The 18,022-nt window shown below is 45.3% G+C and overlaps 1 protein-coding gene and 1 pseudogene across 2 annotated transcripts in view; one reads left to right on the top strand and one right to left on the bottom strand.

The window, feature by feature from the left end:
• Positions 1-11,734, bottom strand: part of SHC4 (SHC adaptor protein 4) — a 156,314-nt gene extending 144,580 nt beyond the window's left edge. The window contains exons 1-2 of one of the 2 annotated variants that reach the window (XM_017872772.1): positions 11,647-11,734; positions 7,821-8,056 (exon numbers count right to left, since the gene is read on the bottom strand). In XM_017872772.1, coding sequence (XP_017728261.1) covers positions 7,821-7,928 — 108 coding nt within the window. In that variant the 5' untranslated portion in view covers positions 7,929-8,056; positions 11,647-11,734. Of the gene's footprint in view, positions 1-1,601; positions 2,616-7,820; positions 8,057-11,646 lie in introns of those variants that run through there. The other variant, XM_017872771.1, reaches the window with a different exon arrangement.
• LOC108530106 (keratin, type II cytoskeletal 8-like) lies at positions 10,911-12,502 on the top strand (annotated as a pseudogene).
• Positions 12,503-18,022: the final 5,520 nt, after the last annotated feature.

The raw sequence follows: 18,022 nt of genomic DNA, 5'->3' as shown, positions 1-18,022 counted from the left end.
AGTCATTGGCATCACTGACGTCATTCCGAGACTTCAATTTGAAAGGCTTTTCTTCACCCTTTACAACCCTCCATCGATAATCTTCATGACCCCAATAAACAACAATGGTAACAAACCAATCTACCCACTGCTCAATAAATGTTCGCTATTCTATTATTTATATTATGATCTGAAATAATCTGCTTAATCTCCCAGGGTTGTTGAGGTTTCTCTCATTCTTCTCTCACAGAATGGCTTACCATTCACCTCCTTTCTCTCCTCTCCACCTTAATCAGTGTTCTCACTCCCTCATACCTAAACTCTCAGAGTATCTTTCTTACTGCCCTCCAAGTCTCTAATTTTTCCCTGCTTCAATCCATGTCAAATAAATCAACTGACTGGTCTTTTAAAAATTACTTTCAGCAAGTCATGCCCTACAAACCTAGGAGGATTCTCATTTACCAGTCAGAGTATTTACAATCTCCTCATTTGGCATTTAAGAGCTTCGGTCAACTTCGGTCTCTCAAGCTACTTGTGATCTCAATTTGTCTTTATTCAATTCGTACTTGTTTGAGTACTACAAGCCAGCCCCTCCCTCAGTCCCCCACTATTCTCCAGCATTCCCCTTCCTTTTCCATAAGGCCCAGCCTGTGTGATGCTCCCCTGCAGCCACCACAGTGACTTTGCTCCTATTCTTGGCCTACCAGGAATTTCCTCCTTTCTGCCAACCCGGATTTGACATTTCTTTGAAGATTCACCTTCTCCTGAGGGTTCCCCATGTGAATGAATCCCAGATCACATAATCGTTCCTTTTTTCTGAATTCCCTCAGCATTCTCATATTAGCTATCTATTGCTAAGTATTATTATCTTAGTATTTTGCATGTATTCATTGATCTCCCTCATTGAAATTTGAGCTCTAAAAGGGCACAGGCCAAATCTTCATTTGCCCAAATCTTGATTGAGCAAGGACAGACGCAAGGCCAGCAAGGACCTTGATTTTGCCCACAGCTCATGGACAAGGCCTACTTGCTGCAGCGTAGGCAGTAAAGGCAATAAATGTGCAATGGAGAGCTAAGACTAGCTCCTAGCACAAGGTTAGAGACTCGGACATGTTTTGGGAAGTGTTTGCTAAATGCTGAAATAAATTTTTAAAGAATAATTCAAGCCCCTTAAATACCATGTGTTTCTATAGCACAGAAATCTTTACTGTATTCATCCAAAATACAATGGCCAGTATAACCTATCAAGTCTCAATCACTGATCAGATTTGAAGTCCTTGACTCTTTTTGGCCAGAATACTAGGTCCAGTGGGGACAAAGTGGTGCCATCAGCTGCCTCTATCAGAACTTGCCTCTACACCTGCCAAGTACCCACAAGTTCATGTCCTACAAGTTAGCACCAGTTCATGTCCTTGAACCAAAGGCTGCCTGACTCCAGTACAAGTCAGATAGTTGTAGGGACATTTGTAAACCCAGCTCCCCTCCCCCTTGGTCCAGTTGAATCATGTCCTGTCCAAACACAGAACCCAGGCAGGTAACGTTAGACCCCTTGCAGAAAGCAGAGAAGATGCCCCCTTCCACAGAAGTTCTTAGAAAGAGTGCAGAGAGGAAAATGGACTTACCCTCACACAGTAGTTCATGCCCATCCCCAACAGGTGCTGTAGAAAGTGCCTGTCCTGCCTGCTCCTAAGGGGTGGCTCCCCAGGGCCAGGAAGCGGGCACGAATCAGGGGTTAGGGTGGTTGCCCTGTGGCCCACCAGGTCCGGCTGCGGTGGAGGTGCAGTCCCAGACCTACTTAGACTGGTTTCTGGGGAAGAGGGACTGCTGGAACCTGGGTCCCGGCTTTCCTGGAGCTTCAGCCGAGGCACCTCTTTGGTACCCAGGCAAAAGTTTTTCAGACTCAGCAAAGTGGCCGGGTTGGCCAGCTTCATGCTCGCCATGCGGGGGATCAAGGTGCACAGTGGGGTGGGGCTCTCCTGCGACGGCAAGGCGGCATCTTCAGCCGGCAGGTGAGGTGCCAGGGCGGGGTGGGGAGGCTGTGGTGAGCCCTTGTTCCCGACCGAGCCTCCGGAGCTACCTTCTTCCAAGGACGTGATCGACTCGTTCCGAAAGCGGCTGTACTTGGCCCTGTGCAGCATCCCGGGGTGCCCGAAGAGTCCTACATACAGCACGAGTCCTGCCAGGCTGTCCTGGCTGCGTTCTCGCATAGCCTTGGCAGTGCTGAAACAGGATACTGTTGCATAAATCGCCTCGTCGTCTGGTAGATAAACGGTGCAGACATCAAAATGCCTCAACGCCGGGTGCAACTCGCAGCAGCCACCTCTCCAACTCTGCTCTCGAGCTCGCCCACCTCGGCTCCCGGCCCCTTAAGGGTGACAGCCCAGCGGGGAAACGCCTCCCCTGCTCTGATTTCAGTCCCTCCCTGGCCCAGGCAGAGGCACCAGTGTTCTCGCCTTGGAATCCTTGTCGGGAGAGCCTAGACCCAGGCTCCCGGCGGCGGTGGTCGCTCACGGCCAACTCTTAGGCACAGAACCCGGGCGAGTGCCGGCCAGGGGGGCCCACCGCATCACTAGCCTTGCAGGAGCCTAGTAGAAATATTTAGTATTTCTCCCACCCTTACCCCAGCGTTCTGTTCTGCACACAGGAACTTTCGAACCTGCTCCCTTCGGCTCCCACAGGGCGGGGCAAATGACTGGCCTATTAACCCTTTATTTGTTCCAGTGATTGTTCATTCAAAAAGAAAAAAAAAATTATATCTATGAGCCAAAGGCCCTTCTGCCTGGGTTCGTTGATTCCGAAGGCTGCCCTCTCTTGGAAGATCTTGTCTTGCATCGTTCTGGGCCACCAGCCAGGAGTACTACTGACGGGCGCTGCTCCGCATTGTTTCACTGACTTGTAATGGGTCCGTGTTCCTCAGATCCCCTCCCAGCCTGCCTACCCTCGCTCAGAGCTTCCCTCCCTCCTGGACTCCTCTCCGAGCTTTTTTCAGAAGCCCATTTGCAGCCGAAAGCTGAGATGTGCAGGATGATACGCAGCGTGTTGAAATTTTTATGAATGAACTTTGCCGAATGAATTTCTCTGTGTGTGTGCAAGCTAATAAATCTGTGAATGAAGCTGAGAATAGCTGTAATTGACTGACGGTCTCAGAGGTGCTTGGTTTTTATCCAATCAGGAGGCAGCTTGATGACTCATAGACCATAAATACACTAAACTAGTAGCCGAGAGAAATAAAGCTAGCGGGAGAGGAGGGACATATTTTATTTTGTGGTATCTGATGAATGAGTTAAAAGGAAAGGCAATCTTTACTACAGATCATTAGCTGGGGAGCAGCAGGTTAAAAGATCTGTTTTCTTTCTTGTTGAGATGGCTGGGAGGGCAGAGCAGAAGAGCTAAAAATTAGACCCATTGTTCCAGGGATATTAGGACATATGGTTCACAACTCCTGTGGGAAGCCATGATGCATTTTTCTTAGAAACATAGTTCTTTTTTTATTGATTGTTGGTTCCATCTTCCGTCTGGTGCAACTTCCTGTACCTATCAAATGCATCCTGAAGACATGATGACAACTGCAAAGGCTTAGCACACAGGAAGCCAAAACCAGAGCTGGGAAAAGAAAATGCAGGTTCTTCAGGAATGGAGAAGAGGAAACTGCTGAAACACCGGGGGTGTGGGGTGTCAGGGTAGGGTGGAAATCACACATAGGAAGAGATGAAGAACTCTCAGAAAAGATTGCACTACTCCGTGGCTCAAGGTTTTGTCATCTGAAATTGTTCGTTAATTAAAAAATTAAGACAAACTGGCAACCAAAGGAATCAAGAGTGCCACCTTCATTATCTTATTGACCCTAACGCTGCATTAGGCTCATGTATATTGATGACTTTGGGAGCCTGAGCTCCCTTGGGATCCAAACACAGGCTCTGAATTAAATGGTTGAGAGTGACCAGTGAAAGCGGCATCGTCCTCCCAAGCCCCCTGCTCCCCAGGGAGATAACACACCTATCTGCATCCCGTCTGCCAAGGCTGTTCAGACGTTTCTCTAGCTGGAAAGGCCTTTCTGCATCTTCATAAATCTTCCCTTCAACCCTTGCTGACCTCCTTGTCCCTCCCCTACGTCTCCTCCTGGCACAACTGAGGGAAGTAGCTAAACCAGTTGGACCCCACATCCCTAGGGCTGAGGAGATAGGCTCTGGGCAAGATTATTTACCTCTCATTCCTCATCTGCTTTCTTCCTCTCATTTTTCTTGCCTTCCCCTGGGTCCCTGCCTTGCTTCTGCTATGCTGTGATGACCTCATCATATGCTTCCTTTAGAAAGTTACTTTACCTCTCCATGGTTGAATGTCCTCATAGGTCGGCAGCAGCCATCTAATGGGGGTGTTGTGAGGGCTTATGAATAATCCTCATCCCTGTAAAGTCTTGGCCCAATGCTCCACACAGTGCCTATCTCACTAAGTACATGTGGGCAGTATGAGAAAATGGCCATTGGAACCAGAGCTGCCTCCCCCTAAGATCATACTCTTACCCCTCACACTGCAGAGTTTACATCATTCTAGGCAACTAAAAAGAAAAATTAGTACAAAGTGGGAAAAGCCAAGAAAGCTAACATTGTCCAAAGAAAACAGTTTTTTAAATCAGCTGGGCCTGGAGAAGGCTGGAAAGGACAGGGACCTGCCTGGCTGATAGGAATCCTCACAGAGGTCTCATGACTGCAGGATGGGGTGTCCAGGGGAGCCAGCTCATCTAAGTAGGCACCATGCTGGCCAGACTCCAGGAGCTCAGACCAGTCTACATTCCTCAGAAAGCCTGAGTCCTGGGAGGGTTGGGGGTTGCGACGTGGGACTAGGTAAGGTAAGAAAGCAGTCGTGGCCATTGTGGGCTCCTTCTCTTCTGAAAGCCTGGAGACCTTGGCTCTCCTAGGTAGCTCTGCCACAGCGTTTTATGAGGATGAAAGAGATCAGATCCCCAACTGGGAAGTGGGGGATAGCCTCTAGGCTGAGCCTGCCCAGCTGGACCATTCTCTCAGTCCTAACAGCCCAAGAGAAGGCTCACCGATTGAATTGCTTTTCATTCTAGGTAGATGGGTGAGCAAGGCAGATGGTTTGCTTTTTTCAAGGCATTAGAACATCCTCTTCAATTAGTAATGATTAAAACAATATTAATAAGAGCTACTATCTGTGGAACACCTGACAGTTTACCTACATTCTGTTTCAATTATTATAACAAATTGTGGAGGCTGGGATTATGTTCCTCACTGCCTTTCAGATATGAAAATGAGGCTGACAGAAAGGGCAGTGACTTGTTCAAGGTGCTCCAGCTGTTGAACAATGATCCTGGGATCCCTCTGGGCCTGACTGCAAAGCCTGTGCTGGCAGCCACTGTACTCTGCCGCCTCCCAGGGGACCAGAGAGCTCAAGTCTAGTTTCCAGGCCTATGATGGCTACAGGGCATCTTACTACTTCCTAAAGCTCTGAGAAATGACCGGGCAGGAAGAAGACCTGGGGATTTTGGGAGGTTCTAGGGTTGTTGGGAAGCCTACCTCTGAGCTGGCCCTCACAGATCAATGAGATCAGGGCTGGCAGAATATTTTCCTATCTATGGTTTTCCTGTGTCTACCCCTCCAAAATCCCCAGGGAAAGTGTATTTAGCCCAAAGATCATTTATCAGAAGATAATACTAGACTAGATGTCTCAGGAAACCTTGATAACTGGGCCACTACCTACAAGCAGTATGCACTCAGCAGCAAAATGTAATTGGATGAACATTTATCTGGGAATTACAGAACCAGCTGTGGGATTTTGAGTAAGTTACTTAACCTCTCTGAGACTCAGGTTTTGTATATGTAAAATGTGCACAATAATAATCAATAATATCTGCTGAGCACTAACTCCAAAGCAGGTCCTGAACTAAGTGCTTCACATTTAAGCCCCCCAGCAAGTCTATACAACAGGTGCTATCTGTCATTTACTGACTTGCTCAAGTCACATAACCAGGGAGTGGTAGTTGTGGTGTAGAACCAAGCACTGACTCACTCTAAACCATGCCCTTAACCACTGTGATATGATCCAGTGTATATGAACCTAACTTCTACTGTATGCTCAATAAATGTTAGTTCTTGCGCCTTTCTCCTCCTTGGATAGCATACCTATAAAATTCACCCTAAATACCTCACAAGTAAAAACATGAATAATAGATAAGAAAAACCATTACTGTCATTAAATCATCTGAGAACCATGAATGCCTCATCTTTGCCCTTGGAAAACAGAGTTCTGCTTAGACCCCAGTGGTATGCCTCCTTTACTTTGAGACATCCCCCCTCCAAGGGCACCTGCTAGGAAACAACATGTCAGCTTCTTAAGAGACATCCTGTGCTGGCTGAGCTTCTTGAGTAGAACAGGCAGTTTCAAGGAAGACCTGGGTCAGGCTGGGCCGTGCTAGAATTAGCCAGGTCCAGGAGGAGGAGAGAAGAGAACCTGGCAAAAATGCCAGCCCAGCTTTTGAAGATAATCCACCGTGGAATTTGGAGTAGAGGAAGGTTGTGCTAGAGGATATGGGGAAAAGGAGAGAGAACAAGGCAGAAACATAATAACTCTGGGGGGCTGTAGGCCGATTGCTACTTTGGAACAAAGTGGAGCAGGGGGTATCTGAGTGCTATAGCACAAGGAGTCTTACTCTGTCCCTTCACTACAATTTCTATCATACAGCAGACCTACTAGTGAAGGATTTTCACTGAGCAATACCCACAATGAGTCTAACAGCCTATCAGTTGGGAATGAAAACATTGCTGAAGCTCTATTTTGGGAAAAAAATTCCAAAAATATTTATATAAAGTTCTTGGTAGAGACCAAAATATCATTTTCAGGATGGGGAAATGAGATGGTGAAGAAGAGTTGTATCTCCAAGGGTAAGGGCCTAGCCTCCCAAAAATTGAGGCAGGATCATATCCCCCAAAATTGTCATTGACTCTGGAAATAATCACCTTTTGTTTCCTGAACCCAGTGTTTTCTGTTTTTTCACAGTCTCCAGCCCTATAGATCGACAGTTTTCTGATGGTTGCTGTTGATCTCAGACTCCTAGAACTCGAACAAGCTAAAAAAATGTACAGGAAAATAGATATTTTCCTATCTGTTGAAAAGAAAATAATGTACCTGGAAAGGCTATGTAAAGAGTTAGACAGCATGCAGATGAAAAGTAGATGAATTACTTAGGGTCAGGTTCAGTTGAAAATAAAATAAAAATTAAAAATTACAATGGATTAAATAGAAAGTTTATTACTCTGGAGGTGGGAAATCCAGGGGCAGTGTTAGCTCTTGGCTATCCCTGAAGTATAGTCCTTCTCCTCATAGCCCAAAATGGCTGATGGAGCTCCAGATATTTCATCTGCACTCCAGGCAGCAAAACAGATGAAAGGACAAAGAATAATATGCTCTCTCTCTTTAAAGAAACATTCTAGATACCCCACACAATGTTTTAATTTATATTACATTAGCCAGAACTTAATCACATGCTGTACCTAGCTATAAAAGAAGATAAAGTCTTCCTCATCTGAGAATGAAAAAGTCTTTTGTCTGGGTGCATAGTTGCTGCACAAAAAATCACAGTTCTGTTACTGGGGGGAAGAAGATAAAAATAGATATTATCTGCCATGGTAATATTTTTAGAAGACCTTTTGCTTTATTAATTTTAAACCTAGCATAGGATTAAAATGTTCTTGGCCAATGTGGTCCAATTTCCCCCTTTTTCATACATGTGCGCGCGCGCACACACACACACACACACACACACACACGCACGATGCTTATAAATGACCCAAGTGAAAACAGGCACTGTTAGAATAGAAGCTTACCTCTGCATAGCCAGGGGATGATGGAGTCTCTAAGCCTTGCCTGTGAAAGGTGGTCAGGTGCTTCCACGGGCCAGCAGCAAGAAGCAAAAGAAAGTGCATCCAGGCCATGTCAGATGTCAGGCCAAGTAGTTAATTGGGGCCAGGAATATTTTATAAGGAGTGAGTGGGTGTTAATGCAGTCCAAGTATAATCATCAGGTGTCTGATTTAGGAGCAGGATCTCCACTCTAACTGTGTCTGGCAAGAGAAAAAAGGCAAAGATAGAGTCCTGATAGGTTGAAACTCTGACGCTATGAATTGGCTAATCCAATCCTTTTCCAACTTTCTTTTCCTTTGCCCACCTCCACCAGGAAAAGGCTTCCTTGCAACTGCAAGGAATAGGGGCATTTGATACAGTTCTGATCTGTGAGATGCAAGTGAAAATATGATGGGAACTCCTGGGAAAACATCTGCTTCCTAATTAAAGGGGCACACAAAACTGGAGCCCACTCTCTTCACCCCATGTCTTCTTGTCTTGAATGTGGATATGATAACTGGAGTTGTGGTAGCCATACTGCAACCATGAGGGAAAGACCAACCAAATTATGAAGCCAATGCTTTGACATCACTGAATCCCTGAACCAAGACCAGCAATCACCTCTAGATTTGTTATGTGAGAAAAATGAACCTCAATAGTTCAAGCAACTCAAGGAGCTGTTAGCTGTTAGTTATTACTTATGGCCCAACACATTGCTACCTGACAAAAATACAATGGCAAGAACAGGATCATAAGAAGAGCAGAGCCTCCAGGCATGAGACAGAAGCACAGTTATGAGAGGAGACTATGGAGTCAGGTGGGAAAAGTTCAAAAGCAGTCAGATCAACTTGGGTTCAACTCTGGATGTTGACAGTACGGTAAACAGACTAAACACTCCCAAAGATGTCCACACCCTAATCCCAGGAACATGATGAAAGAAACTTTGCAGATGTGATTAAGATTACAGACCTTGAGATGGGGGAATTATCTGCGTGGGCCCAATCTAAATACACAAGTCTTTCAATGCAGAGAACATTTTCTCATTGTGGTAGGAGCTAGGAGATTTGAGACATAAAAAAACGGAGGAAAAATTTGAAGCATGAGAAGGACTCACCCTACTGTTACTGACTTTGGAGATGGAAGAAGGGGTCATGAGCCATGGAAGGGGCCATGAAGACAGGGTCCTCAGCTGACAGCCAACAAAGAAACAGGGATCTCAGACATAGAGCTGTAAAGAATTTAATTCTGCTGAAAGTCTGAATAAGCAAGAAACCAGATTCTTCTCTAAAGTCTCCAGAAAGAAATGTAGCCCTGCCAGTACTTTGATTTAAGCAGGTGATTGGAGAGACCTGTGTCAAACATCTACCCCAATCCTTACAGTAGCAAGATAATAAATGTGTGTTGTTTAAGCTAAATTGGTGATAATTTGTTATGGCAGCAGTTGAAAACTAATACAGATTTGGCACCACAAGGGAAGTACTGCTATAACAAATATAAAATGTGAAGTGATTTCAAAATTGGGCAATAGGCAGTGGTTGGAAAAATTTTGAGGAGCATGACCAGAAAAGGCTAAATTAAGAATCAATATCATTGTAATAGCCAAACTGCCCAATACAATCTATAGATTCAATGCTATTCCTATCAAAGTACCACCATCATTTTTCCCAGAATTAGAAAAAACTATTCTAAAATTCATATGAAATAAAAAAGGAAGCCAAATAGCCAAAGCAACCCTAAGCAAAAAGAACAAAGCTACCCAACTTCAAACTATACTATAAGACTACAGTAACCAAAACAGCATGGTATAGGTACAAAAACACACACATAGATCAATGGAACAGAACAGAGAACCCAGAAATAAAGCCACACGCCTACAGCCATCTAATTTTTAACAAAGTTGACAAAACAAGCAATGGGGAAAGGACTGCCTGTTCAATAAACGATGCTGGGATAGCTGGTCAGCTATATTCAGAAGAAAGAAACTAGACCCCTACCTTTCACCATATACAAAAATTAACTCAAGACAAAAGATTTACATTTAACACTTCAAACTATAAGCATCCTAGGAAACACCAGTCTGGACGTCAACCTTGGGAAAGAATTTATAACTGAGCCCTCAAAAACAATTGCAACAAAAGGAAAGATGGACAAGAGGGACATAAAGAGCTTCTGCACAGCAAAAGAAACTATCAACAGAGTAAACAGACAACTTACAGAATGGGAGAAAATATTTGTAAACTATGCATCTGACAAAAGTCTAATATGCAGAATCTATAACTTAAGCAATTGAACAAGCAAAAAAATCCATACAACTCTATTAAAAAGTGAGCAAAAACATTAACAGACATTGCTCAAAGGAAAACATACAAGCAGCCAAAAAACATGAAAGGATACTCAATATCACTAATCATCAGAGAAATGCAAATCAAAACCACAATGAGATACCAGTCATACCAGTCAGAATGGCTATTATTAAAAAGTCAAAAAACAATAGATATTGGCAAGACTGCAGAGAAAAGGGAATGCTTACACGCTGTTGGTGGGAATGTAAATTAGTTCAACCACTGTGGAAAGCCGTTTGGAGATTTCTCAAAGAACTTTAAACAGAACTACCATTAGATCCAGCAATCTCATTACTGGGTAGGTATCCAAAAGAAAATAAAACATTCCACCAAAAAGACACATGCACTCATATCTTCATTGCAGCACTTCATTCACCATAGCAAAGACATTACATCTACCTAGGTGCCCATCAATGGTGGATTAGATAAAGAAAATGTCATACAAATATACCATGGGATATTACGCTGCCATCAAAAAAGACAAAATCGTGTCCTTTGCGTTGACATGGATGAAGTTGGAGGTCATTTTCCTAAGTGAATTGACACAGGAACAGAAAACCAAATACTGCATGTTCTCACTTATAAGTGGTAGCTAAATATTGGGTGCTCACGGACATAAATATGGCAAAGATAGATACTGGAGACTATTGGGGGAGATGCCAGGAGTGAGGCAAGGGTTGAAAAACTAACTGTGGGACCTAGAAGTAGCTTCTCCGTTCCTTCTCGAATCTCTGCCTGGTTCAGCCTGCCTGCCTCCACTCCTGCCTCCACCATGTCCATCAGGGTGACCCAGAAGTCCTACAAGGTGTCCCCTTCTGGGCCCCAGGCCTCCTAATGGGATCATTAGCACCCCAAACCTTAGCATCATGCAATATACCCTTATAACAACCCTGCACATGTATCCCCTGAATATAAAAGTTAAAAAAAATTATTGACTAAGCTTGTTGAGCTTCTCCCGAGTGAGCAGCAACAGCTTCCGAGATGTCCTGGGCACCAGCATGGATCTGTGTGGAGGCTATGAGGGGCCAGCGTATGGGAGGCATCACAGCCATCACAGTCAACCAGAACCTGCTGAGCCCCCTTAACCTGGAATTGGACCCCAACATGCAAGCCACGGACACCCAGGAGAAAGAGCAGATCAAGACCCTCAACATGTTTGCCTCCTTCGTTGACAAGATACGGTTCCTGGAGCAGCAGAACAAGATGCCAGAGACCAAGTGGAGCCTCCTGCAGCAGCAGAAGACGGTTTGGAGCAACATGTTCTCGGACAACATGTTCGAAAGCTACATCAACAACCTTCTGCAGCAGCTGGAGACCCTGGGCCAGGAGAAGCTGAAACTGGAGGCGGAACTTGGCAACATGCAGGGGCTCTGGAGGACTTCAAGGAAAAGTACGAGGATGAGATCAATAAGAGTACAGAGATGGAGAATGAATTTGTCCTGGTCAAGAAGGCTATGGATGAAGCTTACATGAACAAGGTAGAGCTGGAGTTTCATCTGGAAGGGCCGACTGACGAGATCAGCTTCCTCAGGCAGCTGTATGAAGATGAGATCCCAGAGCTACAGTCCCAGATCTTGGACACATCTGTGGTGCTGTCCATGGACAACAGCGGCTCCCTGGACATGGACAGCAACATCACGGAGGTCAAGGCGCAGTACGAGGAGATCGCCAACTGCAGCCGGGCCGAGGCTGAGATTATGTACCAGATCAAGTATGAGGAGCTGCAGACACTGGCTGGGAAGCACTGGGATGACCGGCATCGCACAAAGACGAAGATCTTTGAGATGAATCGAAACATCAGCCGGCTCCAGGCTGAGATTCAGGGCCTGCCTCAAAGGCCAGAGCAGAGGGCTTCCCTGGAGTCCGTCATGGCAGATACTGAGCAGCGCGGGGAGCTGGCGGTTAAGGACGCCAACGCCAAGCTGTCCGAGCTGGAGGCCGCCCAGCAGCGGGCCAAGCAGGACAGGGCACATGGCGCGGCAGCTGCCTGAGTACCAGGAGCTGATGAACTGCCAGCTGGTCCTGGACATCGAGATCGCCACCTACAGGAAGCTGCTGGAGCGCGAGGAGAGCCGGATGGAGTTTGGGATGCAGAATATGAGTATCCACAGGATGACCACCCGTGGCTATGCAGGTGCGCTGAGCTCCGCTACTGGTGCGTCACAAGCCTTGACCTCAGCTAAGGCCTGGGGCTCCAGCTTTGGCTCTGGCCGGGCCTCCAGCTCTTTCAGCCGCACCAGCTCCCTCAGGGCCGTGGTTGTGAAGACGATCAAGACCCGCCATGGGAAGCTGGTGTCCGAGTCCTCTGATGTCCTGCCCAAGTGAATGGCCAGGCAGCCCCGCCCAGCCTACCCCTCCTGCCGCTGCCTCAGAGCCTGGGAGGGAGGCCGTTATGCAGGGGAGCACAGGGAACAGGAGGCCCACCTAAGGTTCAGCCCTGGCCCTCAGCCCACCCGTGGGGAAGTTTACTGCCTGGGGGACCTGCCTTGCCCATGCCTCCAGTTACAATTCCATTTTCCCCCCAAAATAAAACCTCAGTTAGCTCTGCCAAAACAAAACAAAACAAAACAACAAAAAAAAACCTATGGGGTACTATGCTCAGTACCTAGGTGATGGGATCATTAGTACCCCAAACCTTAGCATCATGCAATATACCCTTATAACAAGCCTGCACATGTACCCCAGAATATAAAAGTTAAAAAAAATATATTGACTGAGCTTGTTAAACAATGCTTCAGTATTATATTGAAAGGACATGCTGTCTACCTTTTGCGTTATTCTTAAATTTTAGTGATTTTAAAACCTATCACTAAAGGAGACCAAAATGAAGGAATTTCAGGCACCAGTCAATAGATGTATATGGATAGATACATACAAGTAGATACATTAGAATTTTAATATATAATTCTCCCCTAGAAACCACCTATATGAATGGCTTTGTTGATAAAGTAAATAATGAAATTAGAGAGGAACTTTCCTGAAAGGCTAATTCCATCTGATGAGCTCAGTGATTTTTCAATCAAAAATAAAATTTGACCCACTGGGTGTAGTCTGGTGATCCAAGCATAGCCAAGACTTTCATCTGCTTTTTAGTTAGGTTTTCTCTTGGTAGAATCACACTGGCAACATGGTTAGACAGAAGCAATCTGGAATAAGAAAAAGCCACTGGGAGCAGACAGACTTGAATTTGATTCTAACCATTCCCTCAGTCGATGGTCTGTAAACCTTGGCTTCCTCACCTGCAAGTGGGTAACTCTAAGTATCAAAAACAGTGGAGCACTGTTCCCAAACCACTGATTGTCTGTAAAAAAGTTTTCTCCAGGCCGGGCGCGGTGGCTCAAGCCTGTAATCCCAGCACTTTGGGAGGCCGAGATGGGCGGATCACAAGGTCAGGAGATAGAGACCATCCTGGCTAACACGGTGAAACCCCGTCTCTACTAAAAAAAATACAAAAAACTAGCTGGGCGTGGTGGCGGGCGCCTGTAGTCCCAGCTACTCTAGAGGCTGAGGCAGGAGAATGGCGTAAACCTGGGAGGCGGAGCTTGCAGTGAGCTGAGATCTGGCCACTGCACTCCAGCCTGGGTGACAGAGCGAGACTCCACCTCAAAAAAAAAAAAAAAAAAAAAGTTTTTAGTTTATATAGAAATAGTAAGTAATTGTGAAATCATGGGGAAAAGGAGGACCTGTAGGTGAAGCTATATTAAATACTGCTTTTTAAAAAGTTTGGAGGATTGTCCTCTCCTATTTCTGTGTGTGGTAAATGTTCTTTTGTTAGTGCACGTAATGGCAAACATGGATACTAGATAGTATCTACGGATACTAGTAGATACCAGGCTAGTTATACTAGGTAGTATTCAAATGGCTCTATGTGGCAAAACATAAGTTAGCAACCCTATGTCTATCTCCAAATGATTTTGGATATGCTTTGGGAATCACTGTAAGGGAGTCTGTGGATTTACTTTGTGAACTGAAAATACATGTACAAAGTGAGCTATTATTACTGTAGTCTCCCAAAGTGCCAGTGCTTGTGTAGTGATGAAAATATCATCCAGCTGGTCCTAAAGATTCCTGAAGAACCCACACCAAAAAAAAAAAAAAAAAAAAAAGCTTTTTCCTGGGAGTCTAACTGGGACAGGCCTCTCACAGAGAGACACGTCAGGGTCTGCCTCTGGGTTAAGCCCCAGACTTCTTTTTAAGAAGAGGAAATTTATCTTATAAGACTTTTGCTTTTAGTGGGAAAAGTGAATAGCATGGTAGGATTGTGTCTTTATAGAGACTAAGGAACCTCTCTGGCTTAAGAGTAAGTGATGAGAGGGAGGAATGCGGTTTGCTGCAGGAAAGCAGGGATAAGAGAAGTGAGGATCTAGTGCAAATTTGGGAACCTGTGTGGGGCTGGTGGAGCTGGAAATGGCCAAAAGGGGCGACACAGTAGTGTTTGTATGTGGGCTGGGAGAGCCTAGGACTTCTATCGTGATAAATAGTGCTGAAATAATCCCAGGGAGTCTGGTCAGCTTCTTGAGTTGACCACATGTTTTAAATTTCTCTTTTTCATTTTGCATAGAAGTACTTCATAAGTCAGATATGAAAACTAAATTCATCCATATCCTAATTTAGCCACTATCCTTATTCACATTTTAGCAACAAAAAACACCTCAGGCTGCTTTTCCCCTGTAAATAATTGCTTTTCAGACAAAAATAACATCATATTGTGCATACGGTTTTCTACCTGCTTTTTCTTAACTTAAAAAAGTCTCCATATCACTGAATATACATGTTACTTTAAAACGGCTATATAGTACCATTGTGCAAATGTGGCATAATTTAACAAACCGGAGAGGGGGGATTTAGATTCTTACACACACATACAATAGGACAGTGATAGCCACTGTTGCTAAATCCTTCCATACAAAATGCTAATTGCAGACGCCAGATAGCGGGTATATAGGTATCTATTGTAACATTCTTCCAACTTTTTAGCATGATTGCAAGTTTTCATAGAAATATTTGGCTGAAGAAGTTTTTTTTGACATATCCTCTCACAGATCCCAATCTAATTATCTCAGAATCGGCTCCCAGAGGTACCATTGCCGGGCTCGCGGCTGCCTGTTTTCCGTCTGAAAGGCGGGCCAGGGATGAGTTTCCCGGATGAGCTCCTGCTGCGTGGGCTCCCCGCGGGTAGGCGCAGCGCCCCCCTCGGTGCGGCGGAGGGAGCTGCAGGCCGCCGGCTCCGCGGCCGCCCTGGGCTGTGCTCCTCTAGAGAAGCCTCGGCTGGCCGCGGGAAGAGCTTCTGGTCCGCGCTTTCGCATGGTCTCCCTGAAAAAGACCAGCGGTGCACCCGGCTGCCAGGCGCGCAGCATCAAAGCTGCGGGCGCCCCGAGAAGAAAAGGGCCAGTGTGCATTCCGTGAAACTCCAAAGCCCTTCTCCAGGCACAGCGACTCAGGGGGAGAGGAGAGGGGGCTGGAACTGCGCTTTCACAGTGTGGGCAGTCAGGCCCTGGGTGCTCCGTCGGGACAATAGGGCCTCAGTGCTGGGTACTAGGCGGCCCGGGGGCCTGGTGGGAGCATAAAGGGAAGCTGTGTCTCCGCAGCACTCAAGTTCACCTTTGTCTTCGGAGTCCAAGTCAAAGAAGGCTAAAGAAGGAGCCTGCAGGCTCTCCTCCCTCGTCATGGGTCTGTTTGATAGGAAGGGCCAAGTTCTTTTCCCAAGATGCTGGGAATTCAGATGAAAATAGAAATAGGCTTGCCTGCTAGCTGGGACAGCGGTCAGTGTTTTGTCGAAAGTTGTGTCGTCTGGCCAGGACCTACGAGGAGGGGTACGCCAGTACAAATTACTGGAGCCAGCGGTCCGGAAGGCGCCTGTGCACACGTGTGGTATAGCAATGCGAACTTGCCCTGGTTGGGGAGAAGTAGCGGGTGGGAGGTGGGCAAGTTTCTTCCCACCAACTATCTGCTGTCCAGACTCGGCTACTGCCTCTTCCCCAGAGAGAGAGGCCGCCCTGTATTCTAGCAGATAGCAGCAGCCCACTGACCAGTGCTGGAAGGTGACTTAGACTACGGTCCTTACACTTGGCCTTGGCCAAGTTTTCTCCTGGAGTTGACACAAGATCGGCTGGCTGGAGTCAGGTCTCTGTTGCCACTTAAGGGAAAACAAAACCTGGCTCTTGGCTGAATTGCCTAAATAATTCCAATGGCTTGCATCAGACAGAGGAGTAGCTGTGATGAAAAGCAATTCACAACACCTGCCCCGCAACACACGCACGTCCACACAACCCAGTTGTACATCAATTTCCTAATCCTACTCTTTGTTATAGAGGGTCAAGATAGTTAAAACAACAACAACAACAACAACAAACAACTAACAAACAAACACACAAACTTTTTCTTTTCCAACTTTTCTTTTAGGTTCAGGAGTACATGTGCAGGTTTGTTATATAGGGAAATTGCTTGTCATGGGGTTTGGTGTACTGATTATTTCATCACCCTGGTAATAAGCATAGTACCCAATAGATAGTTTGTTGTTTTTTTTAATTATCTTCCCCTTCCCCCCTCCACCCTCACACAGGCCCTGGTGTCTTTTGTTTCCTTCTTTATGGCCATGTGTACTCAATGTTTAGCTCCCACTTATAAGTGAGAACATGCAGTATTTGGTTTTCTGTTCCTGCGTTGGTTCTTTTAGAATTTATGGCCTTTAGCTTCGTCCATGTTGCTGCAGAGGACATGATCTTGTTCTTTTTTATGGCTGTGTAGTATTTCATGGTGTATGTGTACCACACTTTCTCTATCCAGTCCACCATTGATGGGCATTTAGGTTGATTCCATGACTTTGCTATTGAACACACAAACTTTGAACTCTTGATCTGAGTTTTGTTCTGACTTTACCACTTACTATGACTTTGGACAACTAACTTAACCTCATTCAATTGCGTTAGTTGGTGAAACGGGCATATGAAATCTGCCTTATAGAGTTGCTGTGACAATCAAAAGAGAAAGCATATGTGAACATTCCTAGCATGGTAGTAAGCTTTCAAACAAAGGTACCTATTTATTTGTTTTTCAGATAAAGGTATCTTTTATTTGTTTTAAAATTTTTGATTATTCCTAATATTGTTCCAAATGGATTTGAGGCTGCTTACACAAATATGGAGAGTACTATGATGTAATAAATGAATACTTTCAAGTTTTGTTCTGTATACTTCTGAGTTCTTTTCATTATTTACAACAAGAATGTATTATTCATCCATTAACTTATGAAATAAATGAATGTAAGAAGCAACTGATGGGAAAAAACAAGAAGGAACTTAAGATGAAAGCAGTGGTGATAGTATTTAAAGTGTTTCACAGAAGGGCAAGTAAACTTTCTAAAAGTTTAGGCTGTCAATTTAATTCTGAGCTGCCAAGCAAATATGTCAAACGGGAACATGACCAGTTTCATAATTCATGCTGTTCACTGATGAAACCAAACCTGTTTCTCAGGGTCACAAGCTATTTCTTTGGAAATCTCTCTTGAAAGTTTTTGTGAAAATAAACACTGCAAGAGAGATTAATTTAAGCAGTTAATTGAGGAGAACCCCAGAGAGAAAGTCTTGGGTAAAATACCTGTGCTCAATGCCTTTAGGTGAAGGTGGAGGGTGGAGATTTAGGACGTAGTACCTCTATTCGTCTGCTCAGACTACCATGACAAAGTGACACAGACTGGGTGGCTTTAACCACAGAAATTCATTTTCTCACTGTGCTGGAGGCTGGAGTCCAAGATCAAGGTGCCAGGGTTGGTTCCTGGTGAGGCCTCTCTTCCTGGCTTGCAGATGCGCCTTCTGGCTGGGTCCTCATATGACCTTTCTTCTGAGC

The sequence above is a fragment of the Rhinopithecus bieti genome, unplaced genomic scaffold (genome assembly GCF_001698545.2).
Source record: "Rhinopithecus bieti isolate Rb0 unplaced genomic scaffold, ASM169854v2 scaffold_6945, whole genome shotgun sequence".
Lineage (NCBI taxonomy): Eukaryota > Metazoa > Chordata > Mammalia > Primates > Cercopithecidae > Rhinopithecus > Rhinopithecus bieti.
This window is presented reverse-complemented; position numbering and strand designations above follow the sequence as displayed.